This window comes from Phaenicophaeus curvirostris, chromosome 26 (assembly GCF_032191515.1).
Source record: "Phaenicophaeus curvirostris isolate KB17595 chromosome 26, BPBGC_Pcur_1.0, whole genome shotgun sequence".
Taxonomy (NCBI): domain Eukaryota; kingdom Metazoa; phylum Chordata; class Aves; order Cuculiformes; family Cuculidae; genus Phaenicophaeus; species Phaenicophaeus curvirostris.
In genome coordinates, this window is record NC_091417.1 from 202,238 (window position 1) to 226,304 (window position 24,067).

Below are 24,067 nucleotides of genomic sequence, written 5' to 3' on the forward strand. Positions count from 1 at the left end.
CTCCTGTAATGGAGACTATGAAGTCTGTCCCTCCCCCTACCCCCTCCCCCCCCCAATGTGGGCTCTAGAGATAAGAGCAGCATCAGCTTGAAGGTGAGGCTGTGTGGAACAGCCTCAAGAGTTGTGTTGTCACATAGAAGAAAAGTGATGTACATCAACTGAGCAAACACTCTCAGCACTGACAGTACCAGTAACAGCACCTTATCTGACTGCATTTGCCTTCATTTCGCAACTGCAAGGCAATTGATAACACATTTGTGTCTCAGGGTGATAGAAATTACAATTCTGATTCCAGCTCTGAAATTCTAATTCACAGTTTTGATTCCTCCAGTCTCCACACACCCCCAATTCCAGGAGGCTGGACCTCAGATATTCTTTTCGTGTATGGCTCAATATGAATCCATCACTCGGTTTCTGCTTAAGAGCTAAACAATGAAGCAAAATACTTGCCAAACCAGTTTTATTTCCTTTGAGCATTCCAATATTTATAAACATACTTTCTATAACTTCCCAAGATAACCTAGCAGCATCTGACCCCAACAGTTTCCTGAACTTAGCTACAACTCTTTTTTTTTAAACAACAGCTTTATGAAAACAGGTTCTTTCTGATCTGAGAGTACAAAATGATTTATGAAATGGAATTGCTTGGCAACAGAAACAAGCAATATTTTCTTCTATAAAATGCGATTTATTTTCTTTACACTCTCATTTTGCAGGCAGGAACTATTAGAAGCAGATTCTTATAGGGCTTATTATAAGTCACTGGGATACTAAAGTGCATCTGTTTCTTCTCTCTTCCTCAGTGCCACGTACACTTCTCAGAAACAAGACTGGCAATACTGGTATAGGCATGTGTTTTAAGGACTGGCTTACAGAGAATCAAGTGTTGGCTTTTCAGGGGCTGGACTTTTCTGGTTAGGGCAAGTTGGCATTTTTATATACAAAAGGAGAGCTGTTTGTAGTTTGCAACACAAATATAATCCATGGCCCAAGATTAACCAGTCCAATGTGTTAGTAATCACTAACTAATATTCCACTGTATGGGTATACACCCCTACGCAGGGTATGTATTTATGTAAAATGAAAATATGGAGGTTAATTGGGAATGCAATTAAGTTTTAATTCAAGTCCTGAGCCCAATATTACTCTTAAATGCTTGTGTCCAAAACAGGAACTAGCTGCAATGAGGAGGCCATGTTCTAAATTTTCTAACTTTTTACATTTGTTTTGCATTAATATAAAGGGCTATTTTGAAATTAGAAATGTTAACCTTTAAAGAACAGTGGGTAATTCCATTCTTATACGGTAAAGTTGTTTAAGTAACTTCATTGTTAATAAGAACGTAGTCATTTTACTCTGAACAAGAACACTACCTGCACATAATTTCTGCACAAGTGACTTAAAAACTCCCAGTCCTTAAAATAATTACCAGACCATCAGCCCTGATGAGAATTTCTGAGCAATGCCGATAACTCTTATGACACAAGGTAAGCGTCAAACTCCTGGCACTCGAAGAGAGCGATACTGTCCAATACCCATTCCCGAGTCACTATGGCAACGTTGTTCTTTTGCTGGACTGCTGTAAGACAAAGACACAAATGATAAAACTGTTATTGATGAGTCAAAGCAAGCTGAAGGTGAACCTACTGAGGGCTTTTAGATTAAACTCTGGGTTTTTTTAGCATTTTAAAGACCTTACCAAAACACTAGAGCCTAAAGCCAGTGATGTGGCAGTACGACTCCTTTGAACAATGCAGGAGATGTGGCTGCTCCAAAGGAATAACTGTTTGGCAAACAGGCAGGAAGCTTTGAACACCACAGAATAAACACTAGGAGCAAAGAGTGCAGTCCTTGTTATCTTTTAATTTCAGACCTCGGTGACAAAGCCTCCGTTCCTGTCTGCTCAGACACACTGAATATGTGACAAGCAGTGGGGTTCATTAAGGGAGAAACAACAGAAAATTACTGAAGTGCTCCCGGCCTGTTCTTCACCATTTCAGGATCTTTGTCTTTATTTTCTCAGTTTCCTGGTGCCATGGAAACAGCTGTTGTTTGCACACCATTCTGCTTCTCCATTTTTTTGTTGAATTGTACTGTGACCTAACTAGCTTCCATTCATCCCATAACTCCCACTACTGCATTTAGAAGTAGAACCATAGAACAGTATGGGTTGGAAGGGACCTCAAAGCCCATACAGTTCCAACCCACTGCCACAGGCAGGGACACCTCCCACTGGAAGTGGTTGTTCAAGGTCCCCTCCAGCCTGGAACTGAACACCTCTAGGGAAGGGGCAGCCACAACTTCCCCAGACAACCTGGGCCAAGGCCTCCCCACCCTCAGCGTGAAGAATTTCTTCCTAATGTCTAATCTAAATCTTCCCCCTTCCAATTTAAAGCCATTCCCCTCGTCCTATCACAGCACCCCCCTGTAGAAAGTCCCTCCCCAGCTTTCCTGGAGCCCACTCCAGGTATTGGAAGGTCACTATAAGATCTCCTCGGAGCCTTCTCTTCTCCAGGCTGAACAAGCCCAACTCTCTCAGCCTGTCCTCGTATGGGAGGTGCTCCAGCCCTCTGATCATCTATGTGGCCTCCTCTGGACCCATTCCAGCAGTTTCATATCCTTCTTATGTTGAGGATTCCAGAACTGGACACAGTACTTCAGGTGGGGTCTCACCAGAACAGATTAGACGGGGAGAATCACCTCCCTCGCCCTGCTGGCCACAAGTAAGTTAGTTGGAACACTTGTACGTTCCAAGTCTCACGGTTACTTTGGAACGTTTTGATTAAAAAAATAGTGGAAGGCTGTATCAGTTAGTGCTTTGTAGCTAGATATTCTTTCCAGATCAAGAGAATCTTGTCCCATCTGAAGCGTTCTCCTAGATCCTACAAGGGCATGCTTCCCCACCTTTTAGAAAATGTCTCCAAGCAGAAAATTTTCTGTACAGCTGAGGATATGCAGGATAATCCAGCCAAGAATAAGATTTCCCTGCCAGACTGCCTTTTGAGACTCTATTGCCAATTCTTGAGACAACATAACTTCTCCTTCCAGATTTTAATTCCAAACCATACCTCCACCTCCAGATGCAGCAGGCTTTTACTTTCTCTGCAGACCTCTCTGATGTTTAACTATTAAAAAGACTGAGGTGATAAAGACGCTCAATGTGTACCACAAGAGTCCATTACAGCATGTCATTTTACCTGTATAATCCATGTCTTCCGTCCAGGCATCTGGCTGCACAACCACAACAGCAGTAGAATTCTAGGATTTCAAGATAAGGAAAGAAAAATGCTACTGTTATCTATCTGTCATGAAATCATTTTCACATCTATCTGCAGCAAGCGATAACAGGGCTGACTACTTCAGAGCGCCACTTCAGAGAGGGCTTTAAGAAGTCCTCATAGAGGGAGGAAGGCATTAGTTCCTAAGCTTTTTCTACGATTTCTCTCCAGGGATGCTGTGATCAAGTTAAGGCACTAAAGGCTTTTTGTGCTAGGAAGTGAGGTTCCGTGCTGATTTCAAGAGAGATTAGCTCTCTGTCCTACAGAGCCTAGAACACAAGAGCTGTTGCTGTGCAGCTTGGCAGCGTTCCTGTGCAGACAGTTCCCTCTGTCCACACTTGCCAAGCCCAGGAAGGCAATGTCATCTTTCACCATGTTGTGCATTACACAACTATAGAACGTTCGCTATGGCAACTGTAACATTCACTAATGCTTACCATCGTGTGTGTGAACAGATGAAGTTGCTTCACCACTGAAGCACCGCAAAGCTCCACCATCCTTTCTAGATGTTCTGAAGAAATTAGATAAAGCGTTGAATAACAGACTGTTTATTATCACATTGAAACTGATGCTGTTCCCTAAGCCCTCGTGTGTTTGTTCCAAGATATAACCAAAATACTATCATAATTTGAAAGAAACATAAGGCTTAATAGGGAAAAGTCCTTTCACTTTCTAGCCTGTTGAGGAATATCAGCTCGCCCTCCTGCCTCACAGTCAAGTCAGGGCTAAACAAATCAAACCAAACCCTGAAAAAGCAAAAGTCCACATGCCTAAAACTTAAAAGAGAAAGTCACTAACAATTTATTTCCTCTTATCATAAGGATGTAAGACATGAAAATAAAAATCAGAAGTTTGAACTGTGATTATCTCTCATTAACAAAAGTAGCCAAAGTATTTAATTTCCACCAATTTGTTGAAATGGTAGTCAAGAAGATAAGGAAGCCTCTCAAGTATAAGAGCTATAATTGATGATTGCTGCAGCAGGTGAAAGCACTGCATCTTCTGTAGCAATTATTGTAAATATCAAGAAATAGGAGGATATTTCACCAGTCAAAAAATATTATACTGGACAAATCTGAAAGTATCTGCTGAATAAGCCACAAAAAATGGGAAGAGAGGAACAAATATATTAAGTAGAAAAATTCTAGCTTAAATTTTCAAAACATCTGCTACACTCTGTTCAGTTTTAAACTACTGAAAGAAAGCTGTCCTGCCCAGCCTTTTCGTTTTTATCAACTCCTGGCTTTGGTTTGTGTTTCATTTCTAACATCACTGCTATAGCAAGATTACACTGAGGATGTGTCAGCTGCTAGAAAAATGATACGTAGAAACTGTTTACTAAGAAAGAAGAAAAATATGCTCAAGTAGAAGCGTTCAATAGCATCTAAAGCAATTACCAGACAGCATAATATCAATGCTTTTCCCTCATCGCTAGAGAATCAGAGATAAACTAGATAAAAGACCTGCTTTAAAATACAGCAACATTGCCAGAACAGTTCCCTGAGGATATCTAAATAGAAGAGCACGCCGTTCCCATTCAGTCTGGAGATCAACAGAATAAAGTTCTTTACCCACATGATACCTCACATGGGTATTTTGAAAGCTTCAGATTACAAGAGGTACAAGAGAGTCCAAGAAGAGGTCAAACGTAAAACTCTGCTGAATGCACGCAAACCCCCTCCAAGTATTTTTTTTATGCTAAGAGTTCATTTAATCCCACTAAAATGACACACCTGTAGTCATATAAGTGAAAGGCCCATAGCAACAGATCTCAAAGTCTTTAAAGATCTGAAAAACAAGGAACAAGTTAACAGAGTACATACGGTATCTTTAAAGGACAGTACTTAATATGCTGGTTTCATTGCACTTCTAGGACTGGTTACTGAGCCATCACTATTTCACAAAGTAAATCTGAAGTTCTTTATAACTTACAAAGCATCATCATAAAAGAACCCCAAACTTGCAGCATCCTATCCTATCCTGATGTTATAAAAAGATAGCATACACTGCAGGCTTACTGAGTTACTTGAGTGTATCTGCTCTGCTGTTGCCAGAGCTCACCTTTCATGTATAGAAGTGCTTAATTCCTGCAGCTCTGTATATATGCAACAGCACAGAAATTGGAAGAAGTTTCAGATATTCAGCTCGCACAGCCACATATCTGAAACAGTCACAGCAGGACAGGGTTTTCCTAACCATTGTGTTCTTACCTTTCCAGTAAGAGATTGTCGAGCCCTCTTAGGACCTTGGTGGTTTCTGCCATTGACTACATCTCCTCTAACTTCAAAGTCCTCCTGGAACATAACATAGATGAGCAATCAGAAGTTTTGTACCAGAAAGCGAGCATTTCTGCTCATTAAATATATCCACACTGTGCCACTAATGGCAGACACCAAAAAACTGTACTGGAGAAGGAAAATCCAAATACCATCCAGGAATACAAAAATCCACCTAAATCACAGTCACACCAAATAAACCACTTCTGCTAGGAAAGGCAGTAAATGCTGGGACAGATTTCAGTAGTTGGCTATTCTAAAGTTTCAAATAGAACAATGTATATAGCTATGTTCTAACATTATTTCCTCAAGCAAAGGATCTTTCTCTCTGTGCTGCAATCTATCAATATGACTAGAAACATTATAAAAAACATGCTTATAACTGTTCCACAAAATAACAGGGACCCATTAAGTCTCTAATAACAATGAATACATTTAGCCTAAGCGTGGCTTTTGGTCCTAGCATTTAGGCAAATAAGAACCCCAGTTCTCAGAGCCAAATTTCCATACAGTACGTGCGTAGACAATATCTGAGGCTACTAATAGGCCTGTCTTACCTACCTCATCCAGTATCCTTCCTTCTTTGAAAGACTGAATTACCCCTAAGGAAAAAGATCAGAACAGGACAAGTCATTTTATCCAGTAAAATTGTTCGTCTACTGCCAACAGTCTGACTTCATTGCTATTTTAAATTGAAGGTATTTGTACTAAAGGAAACTGAATGCGGTGTGTGATGCTTAAAAGAAGTGAAAGAATTTTTTACCTTTCATAAATAATATTAATTTTGCACTAACAGATGCCACACATCTCAAAGATTTAAATTAAGAGAGAGAAAAAGCTTTTTTGAGGGCAGAGAGCAGTCCAGTGTAGTTATCTGGAAGCAGGAGAAGTATTCAGAAAAGAAAGAGGCTTGATGTTGCTGTTTGTTTGTGTTTTTAAGTTAATATTGAAGTATTTAGAAGAAACTGCAAAACATCAGATGCCGAGACACAAAGAGATCTTTGTTTTGGGTTTTTTTTGGTTTTTTTTTTTTGGCTTTTTTTTTTAGTGGGACAAGCGAAGAGTACATTTGTGGTAGAAAGGCAGAGCCCTTTAGCTCCAAAACAAGTTGTACTCACACTGATAACTGACTACCCATTTTCTTCCTGCAATACCCAGAAAGTATTTCAGTGTCCGTTCACACACCAGCTCCTTATCTGCAGAGAAAATGAGAATAACGTCTCTTTCAGTTTTGCCATTAGTGAACAAAATACTAGTCAAGACAGTGGATGCAAACATTAGAATTCAGTGCCTAATCAGCATAAACTTCCAGTTGACTAGCCATTTGAGATCATCTACTCTACCAAGAGAGGCACAGCTGCAGAAGGCAGGTTCAGTAGAGAGCTTAAATATAACCTATGCTTAGACACAGCTATATAATAACTTAATTTCAGTAATGAACACTATGGCTTTCTGAAGTCAATATAATGCAATTTCAGAATACATCTGTCAAATGTGAAACACTAGCATTGTACTGAAGTTTCTGTAAAGTTCCTTCAAGCTTTTAATAATGGATTCTTGAGCTGTACTTAAGCAAAAACTAAGTACCTTAATTAAGCACACCAATGATAGCTATAATGAAATGGTAGTGCCGCTTTGTTCCAATGGAGGCACGCCTTCACTATCAGCTGTCAGTTATACCTACAGTTATGCCCCGCTTTAAGTTTTCTATCAAGGATAAGTTTCTTTTCTAAATTTAGAATGAAACACATACTTATAACCCCTGCAAGGAATTAGGAAACCAAAATTGCATTTTATTTCCAGAATGTCTGCATTGTATTTCTTTAGGAACTATCTTGCTTTCTTTCTGGTTGTTTCTGAACTACTTCATGCTAACCTGCTGTAAACACTGAAAATTGTGACCAAACAGCTGGAGAAAAAGATATTAAGTAACCTTAACTTTGATTCACACAAAGAACCAAAACATACCCTCCTCTGATTCCCTAGACAAGAATCAGAGACTACCAAGCTTAAAGGAACTACCATAGAGAAAAAAAACAATTAATACCTTCTCAAAGTTATTCAAAGTGATTGCTGAGCTGTCTGCTTGTTGGTTAGCCTAGAATTAAAAGCCTACATGATGTGCAAATATAGGATTTATTCACATATCTCCCAACAAACCTGTTTTCATGATGACGTGGGTTGTTCCCTCAGCAATGTGATTTGTCAAAGTGCTCTGGGTTTTTCTTGCGAAATTCTGGACCATCAACTGAAAAATAGTTAAGTAAATTAATAAGCAGCAAGGCAGATAAAAAAACTGCAACATCTCTAGTTACTTTAAAGTAATGGTTCTATTTGTGTTGGCACACAGAACATACTTTTTTTTAAACGTAAAGAATTTTGGCACTATTCAAGAGGCTTAAGTAAGGAAGAGTTCTTGGTCAATAGTTTATAAACTACAAGCCGTATCATCCTGGAAATGGATTGTAGAAAAAGGTTTATTAACAATTCAATTAATTACAGAAATCCTCGTTTACAGGTCAGAATTTGGGTAAAGAAGCAGCATCTGATAACACCAAGGGAAACAATCAGCCAACCAGTCCCCTTCCCCTCCAAGGCTTTTTAGGAATACAGTCCTCTTGTTTTGGAATAATGTGGTGTTCCCCTGGAGAGTAAAGTAGTTATTTAAAAAGTTCAAACTTCACTAAGCTTAATAGCATTATTTACAGGCAGCATTCTTCATATTTTTAGGGGAGTGAGTTTGACTTGAGCTGTCACATTACTGAGGTGCCGCATTACTGAGCTACAATCCCTGTTAGTTTAGTTTCCCTTATACTTAGGTCTCCCCATGCTGAGGGTTACCGTGGTAAGCAGGAACAATTAACAAGTGATCTCTGAAACTTCTGAAATATACTTACATGTTCACTTTGATTCAGACCTGAAGCCACAATTGACATTTCCTTCTTGTCAGTCACAACTGGACCTGTAGCATTTTCTTTCCCAGCTGCATTGTGCAGAGCAGATAGAGGAAAATGCACGCTTCTCTTTGATTTACGTTCTTGAGCGCAGCTTCCATCAGCATTCTGAGCTACAACAGAACTATTTGTTGCCTCTGCTCGAGGGTGAAGAAGTCTTGCAGAGGAGGAAGACTTATTTGGACTCCTGGTCACATTCCCAGAGAGATTTGATAAGACAGACGTACTGTTTGGCCTACTTCCAGATTTCTGCTCATCTGTGTTTTCTGAAGGAAAACAGAAATACCTCCTTGAAACAATTTCATCCTTCTTGTAGTCATGGTGGAAGGCCGTTGCTCTGCCTTTTAAGTTTAGATGCTGCAGTCCTTTCCTCTCCTTATTTGTATATTACTTCCCCTTTGCCTCTATCACTACTTTTTCCTGATCTAGAGCCGTGACACTGGAATACTTGTGAAACTCACTAGCATATCCATCAAGAAGCACTAATTTATATGCAAGACAGGTAAGAACTCCCATCACTATTACAACATTGTCCAGCCCTATCCCAGTGGGCAGCTGGACATTTGGCTACCAAACGAAAAGTAACATCTTTTTAAACTGACCAGGAATATATAACTTAAGCTCCTTGACTTACAAGAAAAAGTTGTATCTTGCTGGTATGTAAAAACAAAAAACCAGGAGGAATTGGGATGTGTTGGATCCCTCTTAAATGTTACCTGCTTCAAGGTGATGCTGACTATTTTCCTGCACCGCTTCCTGCACAGGTTTTGTCTTTTCAGCAGGAGCTTTGTTCTTCACAGTGCTGTTACGCTGAAGGCCTTTCTCCAAATCTGGTCTCTTTAAAAAACTGGGTTTAGAAGAGCAAAGTAACAATTCTGAAGACCTAGAGAGGTAAATTTTGTTTAATACCTTCTTAACTCTTAAGTGTCAGAACCATATTGCAAAAGCTCAACTGTTGTGATTGCTCAAAAGCTGAGAGGTATTTACTTCAAGATTTTTCCTTCCTTCCCCCCCCTTTGTTTTTTTTTTTTTTTTAAAGACAAGATTAGACATAGAAGAACTAAAACCAAACCAAACCCAAAACATTCACCTTTCTAACTCTTTAGTTCTACTGTTGACAGAATCACTTGGCATAGCATGGAAATCACTGGCTGACAAGCCCGCTGAACTGCTGCATTTATGATTTTCAGAACTTCCTTCTGAGGCTGACTCCACTCCTTTAAAAAAGAAAAATAATTCTTAAACAAGTAAAATAAAACCAACCACTGCTAGTTGTTGCTTGAGGTAAGACGTCAAGCATTCTCCAAAAGCTCAATTCAGATATACTTCAGAGGCAAATGTCCTAAAACTGATCTCTACACAAAAAACTAAGCCATTGGAGGCACAGCTAACAACTACTTTTATTTCACATACTAAATCATCTACGAAACTAAGATGTCAGCTCTGTATTAGGTGAAAAAAGTAGGAAATAAAATAGGCTGGAGGCAAATTTACACCATTTAGTGCAGTTTGTTTATGAATCCCATCAATACATTACCATATCTCTGCTCACAAGTCAAGAGACATATTTGACAACTAGAGATGCCTGTAATTTTTATTAAACCATCAATAACTCTTAAGTTTGACAAGTCAGAAATCCATATTCTAGCATAACAATTTAAGCATGCCTTACATTAATGAAATTATTTGAATTAGTTCTCCTATCTGAAGGAAACTAAACCATTGATTTGCTGACTTAATCTTCACCAGTCCATCTATAGTTAGCTTATGAATTTGCCCTAGTGGGCCATCTCCATCTCCCCTCTTTCAGCTGAAAACCTTTCCCTCTTGTCCTATCCCTGCACTCCCCAATCAAGAGTTGCTCCCCAGCTTTCCTGGAGCCCCTTTCAGTCCTGAAAGCTGCTCTAAGGTCTCCCTACAGCCTTCTCTTCTCCAGGCTGAACAACCCAAACTCTCCCAACCTGTCCTCATAGCAGAGGTGCTCTAGCCCTTGGATCATCTTTGTGGCCTCCTCTGGACTTGCTCTTACAGATATAACGAGCTTTGTTAACTAAGCATGGATTATAACTGGTCTCCTAGTTTTGAGTGTGCTGTTAATGTTTTAACAGCTCAAGGTGTCCAAAAGATGAGCTAGAGAGAAGGCTAAAAACACAGTGCAGCTATTAAACCAGTAACAGAACCAGACGAGGATTACAGCAAGCGTCTTCCACAATAAATGGCCGTACTTCCCTGACGGGAATCGAGGTACCGAAGCAGGAGCCGCAGCAGGGAAGGATGCTTCACCTCAGATTTTTGAATGAATATAACAAACCACTGCATACTGCAGACTACACTGACAACAAAACCCAACTCACCAACACACAAGTAGAAGACCTCATTCAGATGATCAAAAGCACTCCACAGATCACTGTGATATTTGACTAGCACCCGCAGCAGAGATGAAAGCCTTTGAATTTAGATGAAAAAGGCTCCACAGAGAAAATCATACATTGTAAAGTCATGAGAAGACAATAAATAACTTTGAATTCCAGGATGTGAAGCTATTCTAGCTGCCCTCAGAAAATAAAGGTAACCAACTGAAATGCGACAATAGAATTACAAATATAGTTTTAGACCTTTATCTAAGAGTTCAATAAGCATTACAACTTCTAAATCGGCATCAGGTGCCTTTCTATAACAGAACACTAAGAAGTTCAACAACGAACATCTAGCTCTACTGTAGGCTTTGTTCAAAGAACACCCTATGCTCTTTTGCAGACTGGTTGTCAGAACAGCAATCTCAGTTTCTTTCCTGCCTTAACAAAGAAAAACCTTAAATAAAGCCCTCACTACTACTTACACAGCTGGCAGCAACTCAGTTTAACCCTAATACACAAAGCCTTTGGTGATTACTAAAGTATTCTTTGCCATTTGTTTACCGCTTTGTGCACTCTGTCTTCATCTCCAATTCAGGAGGTTTACACATCACGATAGGTTTTCTCCTCTGCTTTACGCATCAGCAGCCTGACCTGGGCAGTATTACTTGACAGCCAATACATACCTGGCCTAACTTCCTCCTTGTTCCCTGGTATCATAGAATCACTAGGTTCAAGAAAACCTTCGATATCATCAAGGCCAACCACACTTGCCCATTACTAAATCATATCCCTAAGCACTTCATCTACCTGTCTTTTAAATACCTCCAGGTACACCGAAGTATCACTTCTCCCACAGCATTAGAAGCCAAGTTCTTTTGGGTGTTCAGCCACTTTCCCTGTCCTTTCCAGTGAAAGAAAACAAGAGCACAACTAGAACTGACAGTACAGCAACGCAGATCAGTCCACAATGCCTACTCACCATTTGTACAGCCTCATGAAGTAACTTCACCCAGGTCTGTAACAACAGGGTTTTAGACTAGGTGTAGTACCCAAGTCATTAATGAAACACGTACATCTCACTGAACAGTGGAATTTAGGTAAAATTCTGCTACTGTATCAATTTCAAAGCGCTATAATTTGTGGTAGAGGGTAAAAAGAACTACTAGTAGTGACACAATTCTTTGTAAAAAAGCTGGGAAAGGTTTCCATTGCTGTTTACCTCTTTCTTGTCTCATTTGTTCCATTTCAAGTGTTCCTTCACTATTGGAACGTGGCAGTTTCCTATGGACAGGTAAAAGTTCACAGTCCTCATTTCCATGCTGCTTTAGCACTGCTTCAAGTACTGCCATTTCTTGCTGAAGTTTCTTCAGGTTATTTTGCATAACATTCTTCTGCTGCAAAGGAGACACGATTGTGCCCACATTAGCAAACTCTGTTTTAAAGAATAAGATTAGTTTCTTTAACAAATGCTTGAAAATTAGAGAGAGAAGATTAATTTGGATTAGTTTTTACCATGAGTTCAACACACACTACATCAGAACCAAAAAAACCAAACAAACAAACCACAAGCCTAAAAAACAGACCAAAAGGCTGCAGGGAAAGCTTAGAGCAGCTTCCAGTATGGAAAAGGGCTCCCAGACAACCGGGGAGGGGCTCTGGATCAGGGAATGCAGGGATAGGATGAGGGGAACCGTTTGAAACTGAAAGAGAGAAGGTTGAGATATCTTAGGAAGAAATGTTTTCCTGCGAAGGTGGGGAGGCCCTGGCCCAGGTTGCCCAGAGCAGTGGTGGCTGCTCCATCCCTGGAGGTGTTGAAGGCCAGGTTGGATGGTGCTTGGAGCAACCATATCCAGTAGGAGGCATCCCTGCCCATGGCAGGGAGTTGGAACTGGATGGGCTTTGAAGTCCCTTCCTACTCAAACCATTCTATGATTCTATGAAGCAAAACCAGAGCAGATACCCATACCTACAGGTACTTGTAGGCATCTAGGTAATCTAGCAACACAAACAATTATGATGAAGTTTCCCACTCTAATGACTTCACAGCTTTCATGTACTTGCTTACATCTTAGCAAGCAAGCCCCTCACAGATTTTAGTGTGCAATCTCATTTACCTGTGTATTAAGGATTTCACTTTGAGAAAATGGTTCATATGAATCTTCTACATAACTTGTTTCACTGTCATATCCAGATGCTTCACCTTGAAGAAGGTGGAAGAAGATCTGAATTAGTCAAAGCAAAAGCCACCTCAAACACTGTTCACAATCTCTTAGAAGACAGACTCATTAGCCAACTGTTAACTAGAATGATAGAGTGGCAAGTTAAGCTAGAAGCACAGATCTCCTTTAAGTGACTGTTTCAAACACCATGTCACATATGTGGCAATGTTAATGCAACTCAGAATTTTAATAATTAAATGATGAGAGTCCTAAATATTTATGAAAGCCATAAAAAGGTCAAAATAAGTACCGCAGAATTACACAGCACATTTCAACAAACATTTCACCTAGGGAAGCAGTCTAGGGAGGCTTTATCAAATTTTGCTGAAAGATGCAAGTTGAAGTAAGGAAGCCAGCGTCAAGCTCAAAAATTCGTTCCCATCAGACAGACTCAGTCTGGCCTCTAGTGCCCAATCAATTTATTTCCACTTCAGACAAAAAGTACAGGGAACTTAATTTCCAGCAAGAAACCACTGAGTATTCTCTGATTGTTTAGGGCTGATAGGTTCCTTTCAAAAAGCAAGCACCACATAAATACAAAACAAAGCTCCCATGCAAAGCAAAAACACAGGTGCAATGAGATTACAAACCTAGCTGCAGAAATAAAGATCTGGTTAGTACCTAGGTTTGCTCCCATGTTTGGGTCTTCTTGGCATTCATCTTTGAAGTTGGTTTTGGTTCTTTTCAGCATTCCATTATGACTTTGAAAAGTTTCTTTACTCTCATTCACGCTTCTCACTTCTTTGGATGCACAATCTTGGATTGAAGGTTTTTTCAGCTCTTCTGCTCCATCAGCTGATTCTTCAGACACATTGGACTGGGAAGAAAATAAGTTGACTGAGCATTCTGACTCCTGGCTTGGTGAGTCACAACCATTGCCTAGGGCGGCTTCAGGCAGCTTCTGCATATCATTGTCATCAGGACTCCTGTTGCGACGCAATGCGACAGGGCTCACTGAAGACTCTAGCACAGATACCACTTGTTTATTGATCTGCAAAGGTGTGCTTACTGATTTGCCAAATATTAATGCCTGAAAGCACGGCAATTCTTCATCCTCACTAGATTCTTCATCTGAAGATTGCAGTTTTTGCGCTCTTCTTCGAGGTCTTTGAATACATTGCGATCTTGGCACAGAACTAGCAGTTTTATTGCGTAGTTCTTTTACCAGGGCATTGCCACTTCTTTTTACAAACACAGCAGATCTCTCTCTCCTATCAGTGTCGGAAAAGATGGTGTTCTCTCCAGTATCATCACAGCACAGTAAGCCATCAGGTGTTTCAGATGAACCTGTAAGATCACTGTTGCCTTTAAGAGGACCTTCTCGAGCTTCTGTAACTGAACACTCTGGCACACCTGGGCCAGCACCTTGGGTTGCTTGTTCTTCATTGCCCTTCACCTGTTTTCTTTCTCTTTTGCTACCTTTTTTCCCAGCAATTTCATGGTTGAATTCAGCAAGCCTTTGCTGACCATTTGCAGGACAGATCATTGATCTCGAATGAAAATGTCCTTTCCTGTCAACAGTTTCAGCCTTTTTGGCTTGACTACTTTCTGAACAGGAGCATATCGAATCAACTGTGGTTAAACTGTTTCTTTTGAAAATGCTGTCTTCTGTATCACTCTGATCACTTTGATTTCTTTTACTTTTGATTGGATTCTGTTTCAATTCCCTCTCCATCCCCATGTCAGTTGACACTGTCTTTTCATTTCCCCACTCTCTTTTTAGTAATTCATTTTTGTCTCCAGCCCTAGCAGTATCCATTTTTATTGCTGTCAAGTTACCTTGATTTCCAACCTTTGAAACATCATCTTGATGTTCCCCCATGCGCATGAATTCAGTGTTGCTGACAGAGGAAGTCACAGGACTAGCAGATTCACAGGTCTCGAGCTTCTTCTTTTCTGTGCTTAAATATTTCCTATGCTCATTTTCTGTCTGATCTGCATGTGGTATCTTTACAGTTTCAGCAGCAGCAGCCTCTACTGCACAAACCCTCATGGGAGGATAAAGGCTAAATGATAGGCGTTTTGAATGCCTAAATATATTTCGCAAATTCTGTGTGTCTAACTCACTGTCTTCAGCTTCCTTGGTCAATTCTGAAACCTTTTTAGCCACTGGCAGCTTTTCCATTCTGCAGTCCCCTGGAACATTTTGTGTATCGTGTCCATTATCCTGGGGAAAAGCAGTACATGACTCAGTCGGCTTTTCAGCCTGGTGGGAAACAGGCTGCACAACAGTCATTGAAAGAGACTGCAGGAGGGAAGGGCTACCTTGTATTTCACCTTGAGAACCTGCATCAGGTATAGCGGAACAATTTGAATGCTGATAGGAAGATGTAGGACTGAAGAGACTTTCTGCAGTTTCTGCAGCATCAGATAAATTCTTAAGTTTAACCTGCATTTCATTTTCTTCAAGATCACCACCCTCCAGGTTAGCGAGTGGCTTGCAACTTAACGTACCCTGAGCCTCACACGGGTCCTTGCATTCAGAAGTGTGAACTAACACATTCCTTTTAACTCCAAAGACAGACCCTTCGTGGTCACTGTCAGACTTTTTTGCTCCCTTAGTTACTACTCCTTCTCCTGACTCTTTTTTCATTTCTTCAGCAAGTAACTGAAGCCTCCTGCTGCGCCTGACTCGTCTTTGCTCAGAATCAGCTTTCTTTGCTTCTTCACTGCTTGGATAGCTGTCAATCTCTGGCTCAGCTGGATGAGGAGAAACAGCATTTCTATCCACTACTAACTGTAGAGCACACATGGTTCTAGTAGGATGCCTGCATTTTTTTGATGCAGAACTTTTCTTTTTAGTGCTTTTCTGATCACAGTTATTCAGTTCAAACTCCTCATCACAGAGCTTGCCAGTCACCTTTCCAGTAGCTTTTTCCCACATGGATTCTCCTCCTTCCTCAAGTTCTCTTAGTGTATGATTGTCTCTATTCTCAGCGAGGTGACTCTGATCAACAGCAGAGCATTCATCGTATCTTTTCTTTTCAGCCTCTCCAAGGCACTCGTTAACACTTAGAGGGTGCCCATCTGCCTCTTCTGTATCTGTTCTTTTGATGAAATCCTCAGGTTGCAGGGCACAAACAGTCTTCCTTTTCCGTTTTCGTCCATCTTTGCCAGAATTATTCAAGCACTTCTCAGCAGTAATCACATCTTCCTTTTTTGTGGTAGGTAAAATGTCTGTCAAGATAACAGGGGGATTTGACTTCCTTTCTCTCTTGTACGTTTTCCCAAATATTTGGTCTTTGATGCTACCCACTGTTTGTTTTGACGATCTCTTGTTTCCTTCAACCACTGTAATTTCCATGAAACCTACCATAGGGTCAGTCTTTTCTGAAATACAGGAATCCTTATCTGATAAGCCTCTATCTCCTTCACCTGAAACATCAGTTTCTCCAGTAGAATCATCCTGTGAAGACTTGGAATACAGACTCTCATTGCTTTTTGAAAACCATTCATTGACTTTCTGAATGCTTCGCTTCAGTCTCTTCCTAGAGACTTGATTCAGGGTACTATTGTGTGGTGTGTTTGGCTGAAGTACTTTCTCCAAAGGAGGTGGTTCTTCATGGAAAGAATTGTTCTCAGAGTCATACATTTCCACAGCTTTCACACTTTGTTCAACAATATCTATCTCTTTGCTTTTATCCAACCTGCTCTCTGAGCTATCTTTTAAGCCAAGCTCTTTGCTTTTACTAACGCACCGAGCTTGCTCCACATCCATTTCTTCTGTGTTCTTAAAGAAAGATGAGTCCCCATCCCTTAAGGGACTGGCATTATCCATTGTGTTATGCTGATCTGTGAGTACGTCTACAGCAGGAAGATTTAAAGGAGAACTTTGGCATCCTGTCACATTTGCTTCACTAGGTTTGGCATATTCAGTGACGCTCCAAGTGCCTTCCTTTGAGAAATCACTTTCACCTGAAGATTTATAGGTATTATAAATTAAGTCAAATTGTACAAGCACAAGTACAGTGATAAGCTTAATGTCTATTTTGTTTTAAAATAAGTGTTCTTCTTTCTGCCCAAAACAGAATATTACACTGCCCGCCAGAAAAAGGGAGAAATATCAAGTTACACAAGACACACGTTCATCCAACTTCTTACATGGATTACCAGTCACTGCTCTCAACTTCTACTACAAGGGATAATACGGCTCATGTAGAATAGAATAAGTTTTGCAGTTTGATCAAGTTACTTTTCCCCTCCTGATCCCCTGCACAGGATATCCACATTTTAAGTGGCTAGTCTACAAACATACGCTTGTTTTACACTGTCACTAGCTGTAGGCACCAACAAAACTACAACATACAAGACCACAAGCATATATACTTAATCATATGAAACTGAAATGCCAATTTGTGGTCTTTCTGTCAAGCTTAATCATTTTTGTCATCAAATAACACACACACCTGTGACATTTGGTAGAACTAGAATTATGTCTTTAGCACCCAGCTCGTCAGGCTGTGCATTGTAAGAACATTCAGCCTCCTTCTCAGCACTCTTTACTTCTTGTAGCTTTTCTTGAGATGAAATCTGAAGCACTTCTTTGTTTTCCAACCTGTTGGAAAGAGAAATCTACTTTCATTATAGAGAAAATGACAATAGACATAATGGAAGATGATACTTAATGTTTCCTTTTTGCTCTCCAAAACAGCTCTTGGAGAAGTCAGGCTGCATGACTGACACTCACCATAATTAGAAGCCTTCAAGGTTTCACACCATTTCCTTAAAACACCCCCTCACACATTCCTGAATTTAACATTTTCTTTCTAAAGCATAGTACATGCTTTTCTCTTCAAGATCTAATGCCTGTGTAAGCAACAGAATATCTAGAAAACAGGTCTAAAGCATATTATGTGACAAACTGATGGGACCCAGCTTCCTGTCCTGTCCTGATGCCCTCAAAGTTGAAAATCACTTATCAGCCTGAAGAATTCTATCAGTTCTATGCTAAAAACCTAAAACATAATAACGAGAATATTGAACAATTGGCTTTAGAAAACATGAATTTCTTAATCACCTTTACTCACCCAGTATTGCTTCCTCTTTTATAAGGCTCTTCCGATGAATCAGATCCTAAAAACAAATCAGCTGTTACTCTGGTTGAAATAATTCAGAGAAAGATGACGTGTTTATTATCACAGAAGCACAAATGCCTAGTTCTTTCTAGAGATAGATTGTTTCAACTTTTATCAATGAAATCAAGTTCATTTGTGTGGTATTTTACCCAATTATGATTTCTATGTATAACTGTCCCATTGGCTCCAGCATAAAATTCATTTTAACTACACTGACTGACAAAAGCAAGCTACTAAGAGTTAATTAGTTAAGAGTTAGTTCGCAGTTTCTAATTTATAGATGAAACAGCTGATAATATTTAGAATTTTGAACTGCAAGTCAGAGCAATATATTCCAATATCTGTCTCAGATCCTTTGATTGATCTTGCAAGAAGCTAGGATAGACAGGAATGAAATGTAATATTATTTTCTCAATTAGATTTCATTATCATCTTTGCTTAGTAACGAGAGCCTCAAGCACTGACAACAAGGCCTAATATTCTTTAGAAAACAGTAGTTACCATTTGTTGTGACAACTATAACTTTTCACATCTGTGAGCAACTTCTCTTTGGATCTGGACACTGAGTCTTAAAGGCTTATGACAGCAGCATTATTTCCTACAATATAATACATGACACCCTTTGATTTACCAACTTTGAATTGCGCGTCATTTGTCCCTTTGTTCTCATTTTGGGCGTAAGGGAGAAATTAGCGTTTATGAAGACTTTGAACTTCATCACATTTAATTACTTTGCAAGCATTATACGTAAGGTCAACAAGTGTGGACCTACAACAAATCTTACCAAGCTCTATATAAACCCCCTTTTCTGAGTCACACTTCTGGGCTTTGTTTCCTAGGGGACACCTTTTGACCCTGGTGTCTGTATCCACATTAGCTTCCAGCTGACAGGAGAAAAGAAAGGGTTATTTATAAAAGTAAGATAGTTCAAAAAAAAAAAAAATGTAGTAATTACTTAAACTATAGCAGGGGAGGCTGATACATATTAACCAAGTATTTAAATCGGCAGCTTCTAGACAAAAATCCAATACATATCATATTGATATTAGTAATGGAACATGTTAATAGTAATAATTACCATGCATTTAACAGCTCAAACCATTAATAGTTTTATCTTACTTAATATTCTACTCAGCATGAAGCAGATGAGACAAGAAACAACATAGCATGAGCAAATTGGGACACAGTAATCACCCTAATAGTTGGGTAGTGGCTTAAGAATTCTTAAGACATTCATGGTCTTACCACTAAAAAAGCAGCCTGCTGATAGTTAGCCAGCATTATGAAACAACCAGTTGAAAAAGCTTTCAATACTAGTTTCAGTAGCAGAATATATTATGGCAATGATATGTTTAAGTTCAGGTAATTTTATGCAAAACAACTTTTTAAAGCAGGTTAGGAAGAAAAAAGTATTTATGTATCTTTGTCTGGAATAACATTTGAGTCAAACAGTGACCTGAAAGAAACCAAAAACCTCCTATTTCATTACTTTTTTCATATGTAAGTACACACATTCCGAACGAAACAAACAATCCACAGAAATAATATAAAGAAAAGAAATACCAAGGTGCAGTTTTCTTGCCCATTTTCTTTTGCACTTCTTTTCCTCTTTCTGAAGCCCTTACTCTGGATGACAGAGCTTTCCTCACACAGGAGCTCAGCAGCAGGGGCTTCTGTGGATGTTTTAGGAAAGCAATGACCGCTTAAAACTGAAAAATGTCAAGATGAAAATAAAGCAAAAATATTTTCTTACACTGAGCACAACAGGTATTATACATCAACAAAACATCCTTGCATAGGCCCTACGTAGCTAGCACATATACAGCTAAAATACAATTATCAAAGAAAGAAATCTAAGTGAATTACTAGTCTGGTTGTTCTTTATGAGCACTCTTCAAGTATTAAGCAAAATATTGATCATGCCATCTAATCTTCCCAACAAATTTTGCTCGTACGGATAATCAAGGAAGGAAAGGACCTAACAGCAGCCATTTTAGAATGACTGGACAAGTTGAAAAGGATTTTGAAAGAAAGTCTAGTTTTTATAGCACAACATACTAAGAACGAAACCCCGAACTAAAACCCACAAACCATCACCCACCCTCAACAACAACATCCTGTTTCCCCAAACATAAACTAGCATGTGCCTGACTTGCCAATCCCCTTTACAAGGTGACAAGCACTAGAAAAGATAAATCTGGCTCCAAAAGGATACATCCAAAAGGGACAAGTTAACATGCACTGTTATAGCGCTAACTCAGGCTCTGAAACTGTGTTGAAGGGCAAAATCTGCAAAACTAGGCATAATGAAGAGAAGGACTTTGCCACACAGTTATAGATTAAAGACTTTGATACGTTCAACTACATTCCAGGAACTGAAAATAAGATTGGTTGGAGTCAAACACACAGTAAAAACCATATTGTAGGAAAAACATGGGAACTTAATGGAACTTATGCTTCTACATCCAAGAAAAAGCTTCTGGTAATTATTCCTGCACAACAAACAATATACTCTGTAAATAATTACGATATAAATGTCAAAATCTTGTTAAAAAAAAAGTGGGAGTATACATTCACGACACTTACACTTCACTCCAGCGTCAAGCTCAAACGCACGGATAGTTTCCGATAATCCTTCAATTAGTTGCTTAAATCTGGAATTTTCTTTCAGACTTCTGAAATAATACCACCACGTGAGGTGTTTTAAGATGTAAGTATGAGTCAACAACTCACAGTTTCTATGATGACTCTAAGCCCACTTGCAAAGACACATTACCTCTTGGTGACTTCAGTCTTACACAGAGGACACTCCACCACACCATTTTTCTTTTTGCTGAGGAGTTTGTACATGCAGAACCTAGGAAAAAAGAATAATCACAATGGTAACAAAAGGGAGGATTCGATTTTCTTTACAACTGAGCATGCACCACTTGGTAGAAATCCTCCATTATCAAGCTGAATGCCTGCATTCTTGTTCTGATGTTACGATGAATTAATCCCTCTTTGACTTAGCTGTGGAACTGCAGTTATTTCTTATTCAGAATTGATTTTTGCTCTAAAAGGGTCACACGTTATGTTATCAAAACACACTATGCATCACTAGCAGTAAAGACAAGACTTAAGAACAGACTGACTAAGCACTGCAATTACAAGTTTTCAAACCTACCTGCAGAATATGTGATCACATTTTGTGGAAACTGGCTCTTGTACCACATCCAAGCTACAAAAAGAAAAATGAAGGAAAACAAGACCACAGAAGTTACATAAAATAGCAGCAACAAAATAAGATTCAGAAATAGTCACTTTTCTGAACTTAAAAAGAAATTTAGAAGAATATTGGCTGGATAAAGAAGTAAGCAGCATTGGACAACCTTTCATTTGAGAGGTACAGTAACAAATACTGTCATTATGTGATACATACACATCTGCTCGATCTTCACAACCTGTCTGCATTTTCTGGAAGTGCTAGTTCAGCACGGCAGGAAACAGTGTCAGAACACCAACATTATCTTTTTCAACACTGATCTCCTGTGACAAGAGTAAAGGACAGTGTGATCCTGTTGGGTTCAGGAGCCCACTGGGCTCTTCCTATGCTGGTACATACAGCATTTAACTTATTTCTTTCCCCCTGTTGGTTTTCTTTCTAAACCCATTCCTGTCCAGCATAGTGTGAAACTTACCATTTAACTTGATAAGGGCTTGCAGAAAAGCTCTAACCAATTCACTCGTTCAACTCACATTAAACTATAATCTACCTTGAGCATATTCTAAAAACAAACCAAAAATCATTTTTAAACAAACTGCTGTAATGTAAGCACATATTGTGTCACAAACCCAGCTACACAAGTAAGGTTCTGTGAGTTTCATGGACGGTGTATGTGCATAAGGAACCTCCCTGAGATTTTGTTCTGTCCACACCCATAAAAAGCTTATCCAATGATTCCAACTAAACCGCCACAACAACCCAATTTGGATGAAAACAGCCAAAACGAATATAATGCTATTATAACGGAACAGTTTAACTTGTGCCTGCAGCAAAATACACACCAAAAGTCAAGAGCAGCCTCAGCATTACTTTTGCATGTTATTTATTCCTCATCTAATTAATTTCTATTTTGGGATGTTTTAGAATTTTAACTTGCCAAAATAGAAAAGAAAGATTATACCTTAATGTCACATATGGAAATAAAGCAAGAAGGGCCTGATCGCAACATATTTACAGCTTTCTGCCCTGTTAATAGGTACCAACGAAACTGCTAGGCACATCAAAATCTTAGTTTTGAACTATCATTCATAATAGGCCTTGCTTTTTAAGCTAAATAGGACACACTTCTGCATGTCCTACAGGCCTCCCTGCCTTTGAGAGACAAAGAAAAAAGGGGCAGGCTGCTTTGCAAACAACATTCTAATCCAATCAGCTAAGTTTTTTTCCTCACTAGATAGAGAGATAATGCTTTTAGGATTAAAAAAAGCAAAATTTACTAGAACATTAGAGCAAAATACAGGCTCTGTATAGCTCTTTCTCACGTGAGCTTCACAAAATACCAATATATTTAACCCTAAACTGCAATTCTTTTTGTTTTCTGATAGCCCCTAAACCTGACAAAATATTTGGAAAGAAATGAAAAGACAGCGAGAAAAAAAAATCCAAAAGACTTAACAACTCTCCTAATACAGAGCTCACTTTATTCTCCCGTCATTACCATATTGGGCACTCCAAGTTCTTCTGCATAGCTGAAAGCACATTTTGCACATCTCCAACAGCAGTCATTGAATAGTCCATCTTCCTTCACATCCAAAAACTCTACAGGAGGGAGGGGGGGAAAAAAAAAATTAGCTTTGTTTCTGATCTGTTTATCTCTTGCACCTCGTGACCACGCTTTCTTCTGTATGGCTTTTCACTGTAGTGCTGAACAGCATCAAACACATCGCTCCTATTGCTTGAGTAAGGGTTTACAGCACTGGTGGAATTCTGAGCAAGCAGTTAAAACCTGTCAAGTTTCTTGTAGTCAAAGAAGCAAACTAAAAGGGTTTACAGAAGAAGCATTCAATAGAGACACAGCAAGAGTGCCCATAAGAACATGAGTAAAAGAAGTAACTTTATAGATGGAAGCTATTCAGCTAGGAGAATAGAAGAGTCCAGGGAGACCTTACAGCAGCTTCCAGGACTGAAAAGGACTCCAGGAAAGCTGGGGAGGGGCTCTTGAACAGGGAGTGCAGGGACAGGACAAGGAGGAATGGTTTTCAGCTGCAAGAAGGAGGAGATTGAGATGAGATCTTAGGAAGAAATGTTTTCATGTGAGGGTGAAGAGGCCCTGGCCCAGGTTGCCCAGAGCAGGGGTGGCTGCCCCATCCCTGGAGGGGTTCAAGGCCAAGTTAAATGGGGCTTGGAGCCCCTGATCCAGTGGGAGGTGTCCCTGCCCGTGGCAGGGGGTGGGAGTGGATGGGCTTTGAGGTCCCTTCCAATCCAAACCATTCTAGGATTCGAAGCGAACGCAAAGGTGGTAGCAGACCCCAAGGCCCGGAGCACAGGCAAGACCCTCAGCCAGCACCACGAATCCCAAGAACAAGGAGAATCCCTTTGGCCTCGGGGCGGCGAACCCTGCGGCCTCAGCCCCACGTCCCCAGCCGCAGAGCGCCCCGGTCGCCGCCGGTGCTGCCCACCAGGACGCTACCGAGAGAGCGGCGGGGCTGAGCCACCCGTCCCTCATCCCCCCTCACTCACCATCCTCAGCAGCCGCCCCGCACCACCGCGCTTCGCGCCTTTTCCGCCCCCAGAACCCAGCAGCCAATCCCCTCCCCAGGCCGAGGCGCGTGATCTCAGGGTCGCTTTTTTATTGGCTGTCGCCCCTGGCCGTGGCGGCTCGGGACAGGCGGAAACTCTTCCGATTGGTTTTTCTGCCTACCA

At 40.1% G+C, this 24,067-nt stretch overlaps 1 protein-coding gene across 1 annotated transcript; it reads right to left on the reverse strand.

The window, feature by feature from the left end:
* Positions 1–449: 449 nt before the first annotated feature.
* Positions 450–23,931, reverse strand: BRCA1 (BRCA1 DNA repair associated). The gene is given in 23 exon segments (XM_069877078.1): positions 450–1,579; positions 3,198–3,258; positions 3,716–3,789; positions 5,012–5,066; positions 5,489–5,572; positions 6,116–6,156; positions 6,673–6,750; positions 7,715–7,802; positions 8,452–8,774; positions 9,225–9,391; positions 9,593–9,725; positions 12,085–12,259; positions 12,980–13,065; positions 13,706–16,999; positions 17,491–17,639; positions 18,112–18,157; positions 18,944–19,043; positions 19,723–19,868; positions 20,746–20,834; positions 20,936–21,016; positions 21,326–21,379; positions 22,863–22,963; positions 23,885–23,931. Coding segments are annotated over 22 exon segments (5,508 nt in total). The 5' UTR covers positions 22,943–22,963; positions 23,885–23,931; the 3' UTR covers positions 450–1,475.
* Between the last annotated feature and the right edge of the window lie 136 nt (positions 23,932–24,067).